This window comes from Dermacentor silvarum, chromosome 2 (assembly GCF_013339745.2).
Source record: "Dermacentor silvarum isolate Dsil-2018 chromosome 2, BIME_Dsil_1.4, whole genome shotgun sequence".
Classification (NCBI taxonomy): Eukaryota; Metazoa; Arthropoda; class Arachnida; order Ixodida; family Ixodidae; genus Dermacentor; species Dermacentor silvarum.
The window spans coordinates 224,627,832-224,642,771 of NC_051155.1; the positions used below are offsets into that span (position 1 = coordinate 224,627,832).

A 14,940-nucleotide genomic window follows, 5' to 3' on the forward strand; every position below is an offset into this window, starting at 1 on the left:
TAAAAAAGCACACGCCGTGCCCGAGCCCGACCCGAGCCCGTGAAAAAACTGTGCTACCCGGCCCGGCCCGGCCCACGGGCCGGGCCGGGCTCGGGCTTTCGGGTAAGCCCGAGCCCGTGCAGTGCTCTAATCTCGCGTAGTCGAAATCAATTTTACATACACACAAAAAAAGAGAGAAAGAGTATGTTGTCGATTACGATATTTCAAATGTTTTACAAACCCCAAAGACTCCACTTCATCCTCGACTTAACCGCACATCTCAACATGACCAAGAAGTTGTTCTAACATTGCTACATTCACAACACAGCCACGAAATCAAACGCAATATGATAGATATAAGTGTGCTGGTGACCAAGCGCCTTCGGTTGGACCGCGCCGAGCGGTTTCGATGAACTACGAGACAATTCGCTAATATGAAAGCGAATACGCTGGTTCAGTCTGACCTCTTATGGTCTGTTAGCCTGTTTCGACCGCTTTCAAGGATAAATACGCACGGTTCTAGTCGCAGTGCACCGAAGAAACCGAGATATAAGATCCTGCGCCGTTCTGCAACCTGATATTTTGTTTCGTCGCGCTTGTTATCGGTCCTAATTGCTTCATATCCATTTACCCGGCGAGATGGAGGTCATGCTGCCAATTAAACGGCGTTTCCTTTCTCGGCTTTCTGAGAAAAAAATATATATACCTATACCATCAGGATGCTTATCGTGTTTCATGGACGTTGCGAAACATAGCTTCTTACTAGAAGTCCGACTTACAAAACATAATACGTAAACGAAATACACCATGGTAAGTGACTCTATCTATAAACCGAGCGTTTACACTTCTTCGCTGTAAGTCGCTTGACTTTTCTTCTTGTTTTGTTCTTTTTTTTTTCTGTTTACGACCTGCGGGTTACGTAATCACGTCCAAACACATTTCAGTGGGTCATGGTTTAAGTGTTGTGGTTGGTACTGTTGTTGTACTTTATGATCTGTTCAAGTAAATTCTTACTCAATTGATTTTATTGGCACTCTATGACTGTAATATTCGTTGTGCCTTTATTGTGTCTTTTTTTTTTTCTTACAAAGCGTCTGAGCAGAGGGGTAGCCGGCGCCTCTGACAAACGCTAGCGCCTCCTTACAATCATTCATGTCATCATAAAATAAACAATGCACAGAGATTCGCACTCGAGAAAAAAGCCTCATCCACGAAACGCAAGTTTGGTAAAAGCAGTGACACTGGTGAATTGGCCAAGTTCAGTAAAGCAAAAAATGAAAACGTACAAACAAATCAGCAGCCCGTGAGCATCGGAAAAGTATACACAGTGACACAAAACGCTTCTCAAGCGGGCAAGGCCAGACAAAACGCCACCCGAACTGAAGCAAACAGCCAGAAGCTGCCGCTTTCTGCTTCTTTTTTTCTCCAAAATTTTGCGCGTGGAGTTAGGCCAGTTAAGCTTAAACACCGTTCCCGCTCGACACGTCATCGCCGTCTGCAAATCTTCCCGCCCACTCGGCGGCAGTATGAGACCGGTGAAATTCTCACCTGGGCCACCTTCTCTCCGACGTGCTGCTTGAAGCTGTGCGACTGGACCTCCTTAAGGACCAGTTTGGAGGCGGTGGACGAGTGCGAGTTGTCCTTGCGGGGGTCCACCGTCACCTGACTGAGGGACGGGGACTTGGCCCGCGTCTGGCCCGTCAGAGTCGCGAAGCGGCCCAGGTCCGACTCGGACGACGCGTTCGGTAGCGCCCGGCTGCCCACGCTGTTGGCTGCAAACGCAGAGCATATTCTCCTCAGACCCCTTGTACAATACATTGCCTTCAACTTTTTTTCAAAATTCACTCCGAAGTGATTACGCACAATGTTCATTATGGGTATGAAGTACGGTGCGTGTGTAACTGTAAAGAAGTCATTTACTTCTTGTCATCCGCTTTCGAGAAATTTGACGCTCAGTTGATCTAGACCTGTGTCGTCCCAGATGGCGGAAAGCAACCTTGAGGTGTGTTTCGAAGTCACTGAGATTTCCTGAGAATACCGGACGTGGCATCAACAAGGCAATGTACTACATGTAGTTCTTTCTTCATCTCTGAATTTAAGCAATTAAACGCATTTTTTTTTACCATAAGCAAACGTGAGGAGATAGTTATTTTTTCACGTACATAGAGACGTAACTTTTGGCATCTCACCGTGGCATTTAAATTTAAAAAAAAAAACGCTTAACCTTGCACCCGGCCGCGCAACGCTTGAAACAGCAAAGCTGGGCGATCGTAGCCCAGCATTTTCCGGAAGTGCGCGCGAACTCTTTATCTTATTATTCATGATGATGATCATTTCTTTTCGCGCGTCTCGGACTTACGGCCGTCACTGCGCGTTGCATAGCGCGGCTTGCAACACCAGCACCGTGTTACAATGCCGACACCGCGTTCCAGGAGACCCGCTCTGTGAATGCATCTCTCTCTCTTGCTCTCAAAGCTCGCAAAACTTCACCTCGCAGAGCACGAGCGTACGAACGCGCCAGCTGTGGACGAAGACGACGCTCGACCGCAATCATATGGTTCGCATAAATACATGTTATGCAAGTGTGGCTGTAAAGCCTAGTGGTTACGACGCTCGCTTCGGGACCGGAGGTACGCGGGCTCGAATCCCGCCTCGGCAAGAAAGTTAATGTTCTTTTCTTTCTTGGTAGTTCCTTGATACGCACCACAAATTACGGCTGGCTTAAACAGTAAAATTGTTTTTCACATTCGTAACTTAATAGTATACAATAAAACCACCTTGAAGAGCGATTATGTCCTATAGCTGTATCCGGATCTCATGATGATATTTGGCAGCAAATGTAACACCATCTACGGTCAGAATGATAATTCTGACCGTAGATGGTGTAGAAGATGGTGTAATTCTGACCGTAGAAGCCACAAGTCTACGCCGCAGTAGGCATCGATCGTGCCCAATATCTGCCCTCACCACCCCTTCGAGCCATCGCGCGAGTTCCTCGCCTGCTATACTGAGAGAGAGAGACGAAGGAAATGATAAAGGCAGAAACGTCATAACCAGAACAGAAAATCCGGTTTGCTACGCTACACTTGAGGAGGGAAAGGTAAAAAGATAAGAAAGTAGACAAAAAGGGCGCAGACAAAAGGTCACGGCGGGTCACGGCCGATCGTCGTATACAATCACTGCACAGGATAGCGTGCTGCACAATGAACAACAATTCAGACCGCATTCGTTTCTGCAGGTTTGTGCATGCATTCGCCGATAGCTGCGTCGCCCCACGGTGCCAGAGGCAGTCGCAACGGCGTGAAACCCAACGACGTCCGAAAGAACTGAAGAGATGTTCACTATTGGTCATTGTAGCCCTCGCACTGGCTCGTTACGTCTATCGGATATACGTAATCACGGTATGCACAATCGCGCGAAATTATACTGACGATTGCAAGCTGCAGTGCATACTTAGCGTTTGCAATAGCTCGTGTCATCTTGACTGTTGTGCGTAATATGTCTAATCACGAAAAAAAAATGAAAGGAAACAGACACAAGTGACGGAAAAAAGACATGCTAGTTGGTGCTACAATATACTACGCCGCAGAAAACACCAGAGGAGCTTATTATTTGCGTCTTGGTATAGCGCAAGTTCGTCAAAGGAGGGAGTGTGTTCAGTAAGCAACTCGAGGCGTACCAGAGTATTTATTGCATCCTATGCAACACATAATATCGTGCAATGCTTATGTTTATGAACTACACTGTTGACAAGCTATGCCGAATGGCAAACAGAAGTTCATGCGAATTGAAACCGTGAGACGCCAACGCAGTGATCTAACGAAGACGAAGTCAATGTTTGATGCTTGCCGGGAGAAGAATGGTGAGGAGACGTATGCGCAGATAGAAGCGCAGTGGGAAGGACAGTGGTTAAGGTTGACTATTATTCGCCCTTTATTTATTATAGTGTTTGACCCATTGGAAACCGGCGTGCCGGAAGGTTCGGGAAAACGTCCGGTTAGGTTCGCAAAGAAAGACTCACTTTAAAAGAAAGAAAAGGCTGAAGGCGTCAGTCTTGAAGAGCAAGCCGAGGCCGTGTATCACTGTAAGCAAAGCTGGATTTCTTGCGCTATTTTACGCACTGGTTCACAGCTCAGCAAACTCACTCCCGGATGCACTCAAACACTCACTCAAGCGCTGTTTTCATGAAATTGAAAAAGAATACGTCTGGTGGAGTTACATTGAGTGGTCGGAAACCAGTCGTTTGGTTCCTGTAAGTTTGGGACGCGCTTTACTCTAAAGTCTGATACAGCTGGCTTCTTGTTCATTGTAATGGCAGTGCGTGTGGACTGCCGTTGCAGCTCAATGCTCTTGTTCCTAAGCAACGCGGGTTTCGCGCTTCGTTTAGTATGGCTCCCATTAGCGCGAGGCTTCAGCACAATGCGAGACTGTGGACGGCTTGCTTAATTTTCAACCACATCGTAATCCTTCACAACAATGTACCCTTTAGAAAAGTTCCAAGCTGGCTTTTCCGCGATGCACATCTCCCCAAGCACGGTGGCCCGCTACATATAGTATGGTAATAGAGACAATTCCCATGCTGGATGACGCGTTGTACTGATGGCGTGCGCAGGCACTAGCGCCACATTTCCTCCTGGTGTTCCTGGTTTGAAACTCCACAGGGGGGAACGTCGTTCAACTATTCGGGTCGCGGCCGCGGCACCACTGTCCCCTGTTTCGGGAGCAAGCGCCTTGGGACGTGCGGTCGCGCGAATAGTGCGCCACAGTAGTCAAGCGCTCACCGCACGAGAAACAGCGAGTGTCGACGTATGCAAACGTAAAGGCTACGGGCTCCCGCAGCAGCGTCATGAAATCTTTAATACTCCAAGACACCGCCCATACTATGAAGAGGAGGAAAGGGGCCAAGGAACGGGGACGCGCTACCGCAGCGAGCTTGAATGCTTTAGTGGGCTCGTTATTTTAACGGATGCGGGACTAGAAGTATGACTGCAAAGATGCAAGTCGCAATGATGAAAACGAATGGTCCCGCTACGCCGAAAGCCTTCAGCACTAAGGAATTCTAAACTTTATTTTTTTTTTTGGGAGAGCAAGTGGGTGAAGTGTGAAGTGACCATGAAAGAGAATATTAATTCGTACTCTGAACTCAATTCGCTTATAGTAATTTCGCTATGTGCAAAAGAAACAAGGAAACACCGCCCAAGCACTCCGTACAGATGGTTAACCAACGAAGCTGAAACGTGCGGCCCCGGTGTTTAGCAGTGGGTTAATCCCGACGATGTATTGAAGCGTTTCTCAATTATTGATTACATGTTTGTGTTTCTAGCTGGAACGCAAGCAGCCAATGGCGGGCGGATGCTGCTAACCACGACGCCGAGCTAACTCGAGATATCGAACGCATGCGACAACGGCGAGCCGAGGAGCCGAGATGTCTGGTGGGTGTTGAGGAAACCACCAGACATCTCTTTTGTGACTGCCCCAGATACGAAGATGAGAGGAGCACCCTTCGGACGGCTTTGGGGCACTTAGACGAAAGGCCTTTTACGGAGGAGGAGACTTTGGGCCCGCGGCCCCTGCTATGTGCAGGGCTACAAAGTTCGCTGCTGCGTTTTTTGAGGTGCACTGGCCTGTACGTATGACGGCTTGTGACGAAACTCAGCGACGAACGCTTGACTGTATAAATGTGCAGGGTGTGAACTTCTCTCTTGCTTCTCCTCTTTCAATCCACCACCACCACCACGGCGTGCCCGAGACCGGGCCGGTGGGCTAGACCTGTCGGTCCCAACGTGGGACTAGCCGGATGCGCGACGAGTTCGCGTCTTCGCCGGACCTCCAATAAAAGTTATTTCACTCACTCACTCACACCACATGTGCTGCAGTTGGCACTCTCCGCCATTCCAATTAGGAATGAATAGGAGTTTGTAAAAAAAAAAAAACAAAAAAAACCTATACGCAGGCGACAACCTGGGCACTGCAACATCACTGGCAATGAATGTGCCGACAAAGCTGTCCGTGAGGCACATGAAGAATGTGAAAGATGCTCAATTTCATTGTCAAGAACGAGTGAGGTGTGGCACCTCAGCAGTGTTGCCCATATTATAACTCTAAGAAAATGGAATACACCAGAGTTTATCAACCGGCACCCATATGGCATGGACTCACAGACAGAATCCCAACAAGACAGATAACGCGGGCGTCTCAAGAAACCAACACCAGTATCAAACACCTTCATCCGGGTAAGCACATGTAGTTCATTAGCGAACCCGCGATGATTAGGACCCTGCAATGGCCCGTGCTAGCGATAGTTGAATGAATATAGGTAAACGTGTAAGGCGCGTACCGGTGCGGTGCAGCGGAGCCCCCTTGTCCAAGGCGCGCTGTTCGTAGGGCGCCAACACGGCGACCGCTCTGGTCGGCCGCGTCACCACGGTGGTGGTTGGCTGCTGCTCGGCCGTGTCCGAGGAGGACACGACCAGGGCACGCATGGACTCCGGCGCCGCATCGTCCCCTTCAGTGGCCGTGGACTTGGAGAGCGCGAACGACGTCCTCCGGCTGCCCGGCATCCGCAGTCGCAGGGACCGGCTCCGACCCGCTGCCCGGGCTGCAACGGTCAAGTTACGGGTCAAAGACGAGAGAAACGCTTGAGACAGCCCGCTGAATATACTTAGGTTATGTTAGGCGAGGAACATATACAGCAAGCGACTTGCGTATCATCACCATCATCGGCCTATGTTTTTGCAGGACGAAGGTTTCTCCCTACGATCTCAAATTACCCCTGTCGTGCGCTAGCTGATTCAAACTTGCGCCCGCAAATTTCCTAACTTCATCCCCCCACCTAGTTTTTTTGCCGTCCTCGACTGCGCTTCCCTTCTCTTGATACCCATTCTGTAACTGTAATTATCCACCGGTTATCCATCCTACGCATTACATGGTCTGCCCAGCTCTATTTTTTTTCTCTTGATGTGAATTAGAATATCGACTATCCCCGTTTGCTCTCTGATCCACACCGCTCTCTAACTCTCTTAACGTTAGGCCTAACATTTTTCGTTCCATCGCTCTTTGTGCGGTCCTTAACTTGTTCTCGAGCTTTTTTGTTAACCTCCAAGTTTCTGCCTTATATGTTAGCCCCGGCAGAAAGCAATGATTGTACAGCTGTGCTTAGAAGCCGAACTCGTTTGTACAAAGTTTAAACAGAGTACGCACTCCACAGTACACAGACACATTCTGGAAACTTGTAAAGCTGTCAATTGAAATGTGGGAAATGTTAGGGGCATGGAACGAAATCTCAAATTGCGCAGACCATGTAGGAAGACGTGGCAAATACTAAAGAAAAGTAAAAAAAAACATGAAAAAACTCAGCGCTCAGAAGTATTCGAGTTAACACCACCTTGACAGCAACATGCACAAGCAAAGATGAAACAGCGCAATAGTATAACGGCGTGGAGACAGAATATCTAGGCTTTCCGGCAGACAGAACCCGACAGCGCACTTCATCGCGACATGTAATAACAAACGCTGTACAGATGTGCAAGTTACAATTATTTGAGAATGGGCTAGGCTTCAGAGATTCGGCGTAGCGATATACACAGTATCAAGAGAGAACGGCAGCGTTCCTTTTGATGCTGAGGCTGCTGCCTGGGTATTGATGGCGTTATACGATCCAAAGCAAAACCTAGGCTATGAGATGATTTTGATTTATTCTTGGTCGCCTGGTGGTTTCTGGTGGTTCCCGTTTAATTTTGGTCATCTGGTGTGGCGTAACGGTCGCCTAATTTAACTGCACGAGTTTTCTAGCATTGTAACCGCAGCTGCCAGGACTCGAACTCGCGCCCTTGTGCTCGACTGCTGAACGCCGTGATGGCTTGACACATATGGCCCGATGCCGCGTATGATTAGACGTTTACTTCGACTAGTCGTGCAAACTAGCACGTCTGAGTAGCTTCCGACTGATACCAACAGAATACAAGTTTCGACAGTCGGGGTTGTCTTCTTTCCGATGCGTCGTCAGACGTATCCGATTGTCTTGACGCGCATGCGTTTTCCACTAAAAGCACGTTGTAGCTGGGCAGGCCATGTAATGCGTAGGATGGATAACCGGTGGACCATTGGAGGTACAGAATGGGTGCCAAGAGAAGGGAAGCGCAGTCGAGGACGGCACAAAACTAGGTGGGGTGATGAAGTTAGGAAACCTACAGGCGCAAGTTTGAATCAGCTAGCAAAAAACAGGGTAATTGGAGATCGCATGGAGAGGCCTTCGTTCTGCAGTAGACATAAATACAGGCTGATGATGCTGATGACACCAGAATGATGCATGCGTCGACTGTTGCAACCTATCCAATTGCTGGTACGAATATGCGTCCGTTCATACGCATATTCGAACTGTATGCCGAGCGTTCTATGTGCAGCAGGCAGTCTAGAACAAATTGCGCTGTCCGGCCCGGCCCAGCCTTGCCGAAAGCTTTGTTAGATCGCTTTGCCTTCTGTCATGGCTACGGCCAGATGACCTTGGGAGTTTCGGAGACACGCGGGAAGCGCACGCCCCCTGCGTGCATGCTATATCTATCGTCCGGGTACTCACGCTAATCGGCTGCATGCGTCGCAACTTCGCGGCACACGCTCATCGGCTTCACCGGTGTTCGTATTCACGAGAGAGCGTCACGCAAGCTGGGAGTCCGTATAGTGAAGGCTAATGGGCCACAGCGTTAAAGGAACTCCTGTGTCGGCAGTAGACAGCATCTATAGCGAATTTACGTACCCGCCTGTCCGGTTTCCTTGATGTTCATCATCAATCATCCCCCATCAGCGCCAATTAAATTCACTGGGCAGATGAAACGACATTACCACAGTTTATGAATTTACACTATTCAGTTTAAGCTGTCGTTAACTCGCGCATGTTCTAACCTTCTCTCTTTCTACCTGACAACACGGCGCCTATGATTTCTCTTGGTATTGCTCTTAGCGATGTCATGGCCCTTCCCCAACCCGCTTTGGTGTATCACTCAACGTTCCACAGTCGACAGTACAGCAAGCGACAACTGCGGCTAGGAGGAGACGAACGGGCATCTCCTCTGTGACTGCTCTCGCTGAATTGGTCCTAGAAAAGAGCTCACGGCAGCATCAAATAGAGTGGGCAAACCCTTTGTCAGAGGAGATAATCCTACGTCGCTTTTCCAGACCTCCCTCAGCACAGAGGACCTTAAGCGAATCGCTGCATTTCTTGAGCACATGTAGACTTTGTGATAGAGTTTGAGTTGTTGCGTGCTGTATTACATTTAGTTCATTTCAGCATACTTACTTCATTTTCGGTCTCATTCCATCGTATCAAACTCCCTTTACATCATTGCCCTTGCACAGAGTTTCCAGTCGATCTTTACACTGGCTAACCTCCCTGTCTTTCCCCCTCTTCTTCCCTCTCCTCCAACGTTCCAGATCATAGCCCATAATAGATAGGCCGAATAGATTGCTTTTATACTTTGCTTTTCAATTATATTGTTAACCTGATATTAATAAAATGTTATATGCAATAGCTCCGAACAATCCTTACACTCTGGAGTGCTCATAATAATTCTCGCAGTTTTCATCACGCGGATTGATACCGGCATGACTAGTATTTAGACAAAACATCTAGACACGTACTTCACTTCTCTATATCGCGTTATTCGCTTGGTAAAGCGTATCCGTCCGCGCGTCCTTCCGATATGTGCGAGAAGTTGAAAGGTCACGCTACGTACAGACCAGAGACATCGTCGAGCCTTGCGCTGGACCCATGCATGCTGCACAAGCATCAGGCTACCTACATAGCAGATAGCGCGTCCGACACTTGACCGAGAAAGACCTGTCGTGGAATAGTTAAAATCTCGCTTGACGGTGCAAATTAACTGACATATTTCTCTTTGGCTTCTGCTTCCACAGCGGCGCCGCATACACCATTCCTCATTGATGCGGAACAGAGATTAAGCTGCTAAAAAAAGTTGTGAACCCTTTTAACAATATTTCATACGCTGCTAATATCAAATACGGATCAATGTTAACCCGCCACCTCCAGTTTCGTTGCAAAAAAAAATGTTTTACACACCCCGTTCTTTTTGTCTCATATGGTGCTCGACTTTAGTCCAATGCGGCAGGTATGAACAGGAACTAGTCTTTTAAGTCCTTTTCAGAGGCCGTGAGCTGGAGGAACTATTTCATTCAGTATAATCGAGCGTTTTCTTTCTTGTGTGTGCTTTTATGTATACTTTTTTCCGTGCGTCTCACTTTCTTGCTTCTTCTTTCCTTTCTTATCGTGCCCTCGCCCTTATACATACCTATCGGTGAGCATAAAAAAAAAAAGCATTGATTCCCGCTTGGCATCTGCGAAAAGCAACATGTGGCAACTGTAGGTAGCCGATGAACCGACTGCGGCCAGTGTCGCTTAACCTGAGCAGTTCTAGGAGTCTGGCTTTGTGTCGAGATGATCCAGCATATCTGGTGACGCGTCAACACAAACACTGTCATAGTGTGCCACTGACCGCAGGTCCTGACCAGCGCCTGCGGCAGTGGCGCCAGGTCCCCTCCAACTGCCGCCACTCCTACGCTCCCGGCGGCCTCCTCGTCCGCCTTGTAGGGCGCGTCGGTGACGTCCTCGAAGTTGACGATGAACATGCAGATGTCACCGTCCTCGTTCCTGATGGGCGCCACCACCTGGCTGCACAGGAACTTGGACCCTGCGCCATAACAGAGAGAGAGAGAGCGAAGCTGCATTCAAAGCAGTCGGATTACCGCGGACCATCGCTTAGATAAAGGGGGAAATAATAGATAGATAGATAGATAGATAGATAGATAGATAGATAGATAGATAGATAGATAGATAGATAGATAGATAGATAGATAGATAGATAGATAGATAGATAGATAGATAGATAGATAGATAGATAGATAGATAGATAGATAGATAGATAGATAGATAGATAGATAGATAGATAGATAGATAGATAGATAGATAGATAGATAGATAGATAGATAGATAGATAGATAGATAGATAGATAGATAGATAGATAGATAGATAGATAGATGTAAGATGAGAGAGAGAGGAAGGAAAGACGGCGCGCGGACAGCACTACGAAGTCAAAGGCGTTGATAGAGTTCAGTCGTTTGCAGAAAGCATGAAATTGTTTTAGCTGCCTTGTTGGCCAACGATAGGTGGGGACGGCATTCCAGTTCAGTCTGCTTTAACGGCAGACAATGGTCGTGTCGTCCGAGAGCATTGGATATGAATTGCCTTTATAAATCAAGAGCGAAATATGAAATTTCTCACTTAACTATGATACACAATACGCGCGCTCAAGCGGCAGATGTTTCAAAATATATCTACAATGTATCATTAGGTGCTATTTTTCTTAGTAAGGTAAAAGTGCTTTCGCTCCGCGCAGTGAGAAAGCAATACTTCCCGAGCTAGGGATCTGAGGAAGGATCACGCGGAGGAAAACAACCATAAACACTGACCATCATACCCAACAAAGTAAGGATAAACAATTTCGCCGGCTTTCTGTACCCACAATGTTGACATTCTCTTCACTGAAAGAAGCACTGACTTGGCAAAGCAGTCACTGAAAGGTCTTCCCCGTGCATTTGTGAACGAGAAATCACGACTTTAGTAACCGAGCTCGCGACTTTAGTAACCGAGCGGCGCTCACTGTCCCCTGATCGTCGCCCGTTCCAATTCTAGCCAGAGAGAGTCTTGCTCAGCAGCGTTTCAGGCGCCAAAAGTACGGAACGCCTCACAAGTCCCTAAGCGGAGAAGAGGTGACTGACCTAAGAAGGATATAGACGGACGTTTATCCGCATCTGTTAAAATTACACGCTATACATCCAGCGCTTTACTAGGCTAAATGTCCTTGGTGCGGAGGTAGGCCGACACTCTACCACGTTTCGTGGGGACGCGCGTAAGCCCAGAGACCTGAACTCTAGTTTAGGCAATCATACAATACTTGATACGGAGCAGTGGGGTTTCGTAATTCATTGGCTTGGACTGTTGTTGGCTAAGTTCCATACTCAAAAACATCTCAGAGACGTGGTCTGGTGAGCAGACAACACAAACGCTCCTTGGAAACTGACTGTTTTATTCTGTAAGGTGCGAAATATTCATGGAATAAAAAATCGTGTCAGTGGGAAATCTGCGTATGAGTTGGCCAAGATAGTAGCTGTCACCGCTTCTCTGCTTCGTTTTGTGCTATGGTTTATGATTTTTGACATTAGGCACGTATCCGCCCACGAAGCAATATGGCTTTGGACCATGGCTTGCACGGTCGACACACTGTATAGAAAATATGCTCCATATCGTGTCCGGGCACTAGATATAGGGAGTCGACGCTATCCTAAATTGTGAGCTGTGTGGCCGTTTAGATGCATCAAAACGAACGCAACCTCCTCATTTCTTATTCACTCGCGTATGCCACTTACGGGTAGTAAAGTGCGTTGAGCAATATCTGATTTTAGGAACCTCGCATGTACAAATAAATAAACCAAGAAAATACGTTCCGTTCCAAAATGAAATTCATGTTGACGCATGTACATTTGCGACGCAGATGGTCGCCTATTAAACATTCACGTGGGCGGACTTTTAGTCGGGAAAAAAAATCTGTCGCGTCTTGGAAGACCGAGCAGTTGCAGGGCAAGGGTGCTGTAAGACAAGCAACGCTATAACGGCCGTTGGGTCGTTACGAACGATGTTCACTATGGAAGAGGGTGCCTCTAAATGCAAGTTGCATGTACGGCGACAGCAGCAGCTGCTATTCGCTCCACACTTATTGTATGCACTCTCGTCTAAATTTTAGAATGTACTATAGAACGCTCGCGTATAGCTTGCACCTCCGCGCATATAGTGTCTAGGTTTACGCATAAACTCATACACAATCGCACCTATGCTCGCGCCTACGGATCGCTTTCAGAGCAACTTTTTCTGTGTGACGCTCAACGACTAGCAAGGCAACTTGCGCCGATATCTCCTTAGTTGCAAAGGAAACGTATACCTTTGCTCCGTCGGCAAGAAAGCGAGGAAGCAAGCCATTAGCGAGTGACTCGCCTATACGATGAACCTAGCACACCGTAGTGTCACGGACCGAGTAAGCATACGCGTGCACTTCGTGCGAACAGAAAGGTACAGGAGGCAGCCAGCGGTTGCTTTCCAACGAGGTCGAAAAAGCTGGGACGAAGCGAATGTTTCGTTCGCGCGTACGACCAGAGGTCCCGCTAACGGGCTGGCTGCCCAGCGGTGCTGGTCGCTGAGAAATTGTCCGCTGGCTGATAACACGCGCGCTTCAGAGTTGGAAGAAGAAAAAAAAGGAGAAAATGAACAGGAAGAATAGGCTGGTAGTGAACGAAAGAAACGAGAGAAAAAAAGAAAACGGAGCCAATTGTCTACACGCACACTGGAAAGGACCGACGCAGCGTGCCGTTTCACCCACCATACCCCGCACCACTTTACCGATGGTTCCGAAGTGAGACCTGCGTACGGTGTGCCGCTTATGTAGACACGAAACGCAACATAACGAGCGAAGACGCTGAAGAGGACGTTTGCGCGATGTAGATCGAGATGCAGCCGCGCGCTCTATGAATACGGCTGGGAAGGTCACTGCTACGTACCCCTGGAACACCAATGCTCCGTCGTGTATACGCACAGTTTTCTTCTTTCATTTTTTTTTTCAGTGCTTCCCGTTGCAACAACTGGTGCACGGTGTGTCGCTCGCAGTCACTTATCTTGCGATGGGGTCCATTTAGATGCGATGGGAGCGGAAATGTTTCTAGAGCGGCGCCTTCGGCAACTGGAGTAAGAAATAAAGGTAATAGTATTTGCCTCTGGGCCATCGCAGATGCACGAGACGTCGTTGGTATTCTGCCCACTTACGTGTTGTACAACAATCGACGAGTGAGAATGTTAAAAAGAAAATAGAGAGGTGAGAATCAGCGAGAGACTGAGAGAGAGAAAGAGACGGACAGAAAATATTTTTTAAAGATAAGCTGATGTTGAATGACTCAAAACAACAGAAAGAACACAAAGATAAAGAGGAGAGGAGGAAGCGAATTTTGTTGGCTGCAGGCTGATCTAGCCTTGCAAATTATGCCGGCGATTGCTCCGCCGAGGCGCCTCCTTTCAGAAAACATTTTTAAAAAATGGCATACCTATACGTATATCGTTCGGTTCCTCATCATTCAGAAGCACGGCGCGAGACGGGCGAGCAAGACTACGCGCACAGTGAGGCGAAACAGGACGCAAGAGCGCGCTGCCTTTGAGCCATCCAGCGCACGATGCCGCGTGGATCCACCCGTCCCCAGAAGACTCAACGCCTTGAAACGAGTCTGCCAAACGTCACCAATCACAGGCTAAGTCCATAGCACTTAAGAACTTCGGGGGGAGTCGGTACGCCTGCCTCCTTAATGTCCTCGCGGAGACATGGACACCACGTCGTTCACACCAGCATGTGGAACGCCTAGCCATGCACTGCATGGTGTTTCAACCAAAGATTTGCGCTCTATAGCTAGTCCAGGACACTCCGAGAAATAGTGTTTCACATTACCGCGAGTATCACAAGTCACGCACTCCGGCATTGCTAAACAAACGTGCGTTAATTGAGTCTGTGCAAATATGAGGTCACCTTTGTTTAGTAACCGTACAAGCAAAAGCGATACAAATTACAGAAGATATAACTTTTTAAAAATGCACGAAACGCACGCTCATAGCATCAGCTTGCGCATGACGATGCAACTTCTTCAAAGAAGCCGACATCAAACACGCACTCTGGCACTGACGAGCATCAAAAAACGCACTTCCCCTGAAATCAACGATGCAGGAAAAAGGCCTCTCGGAGAGGCACTTACACGCGCTCTACTGCACTCTTTGGTCAGCGAGTGAGTGATTCCTCGCTTGGAAGAGCGAACGAAAGAAGAAAAAAAAAAGGGGGGGGGGGGGAGTTGGCAGGTAATTTGAA

General features: G+C 48.1%; 1 protein-coding gene across 1 annotated transcript in view; it reads right to left on the reverse strand.

Annotated features, from left to right (window-relative positions):
* LOC119442752 (potassium voltage-gated channel subfamily H member 6-like) overlaps nucleotides 1-14,940 on the reverse strand; it is a 261,976-nt gene that overhangs the window by 100,375 nt on the left and 146,661 nt on the right. Inside the window, 3 exon segments of the mRNA XM_037707752.2 lie at nucleotides 1,528-1,751; nucleotides 6,317-6,577; nucleotides 10,485-10,679. Of these exon segments, the coding sequence (XP_037563680.2) occupies nucleotides 1,528-1,751; nucleotides 6,317-6,577; nucleotides 10,485-10,679 (680 nt within the window).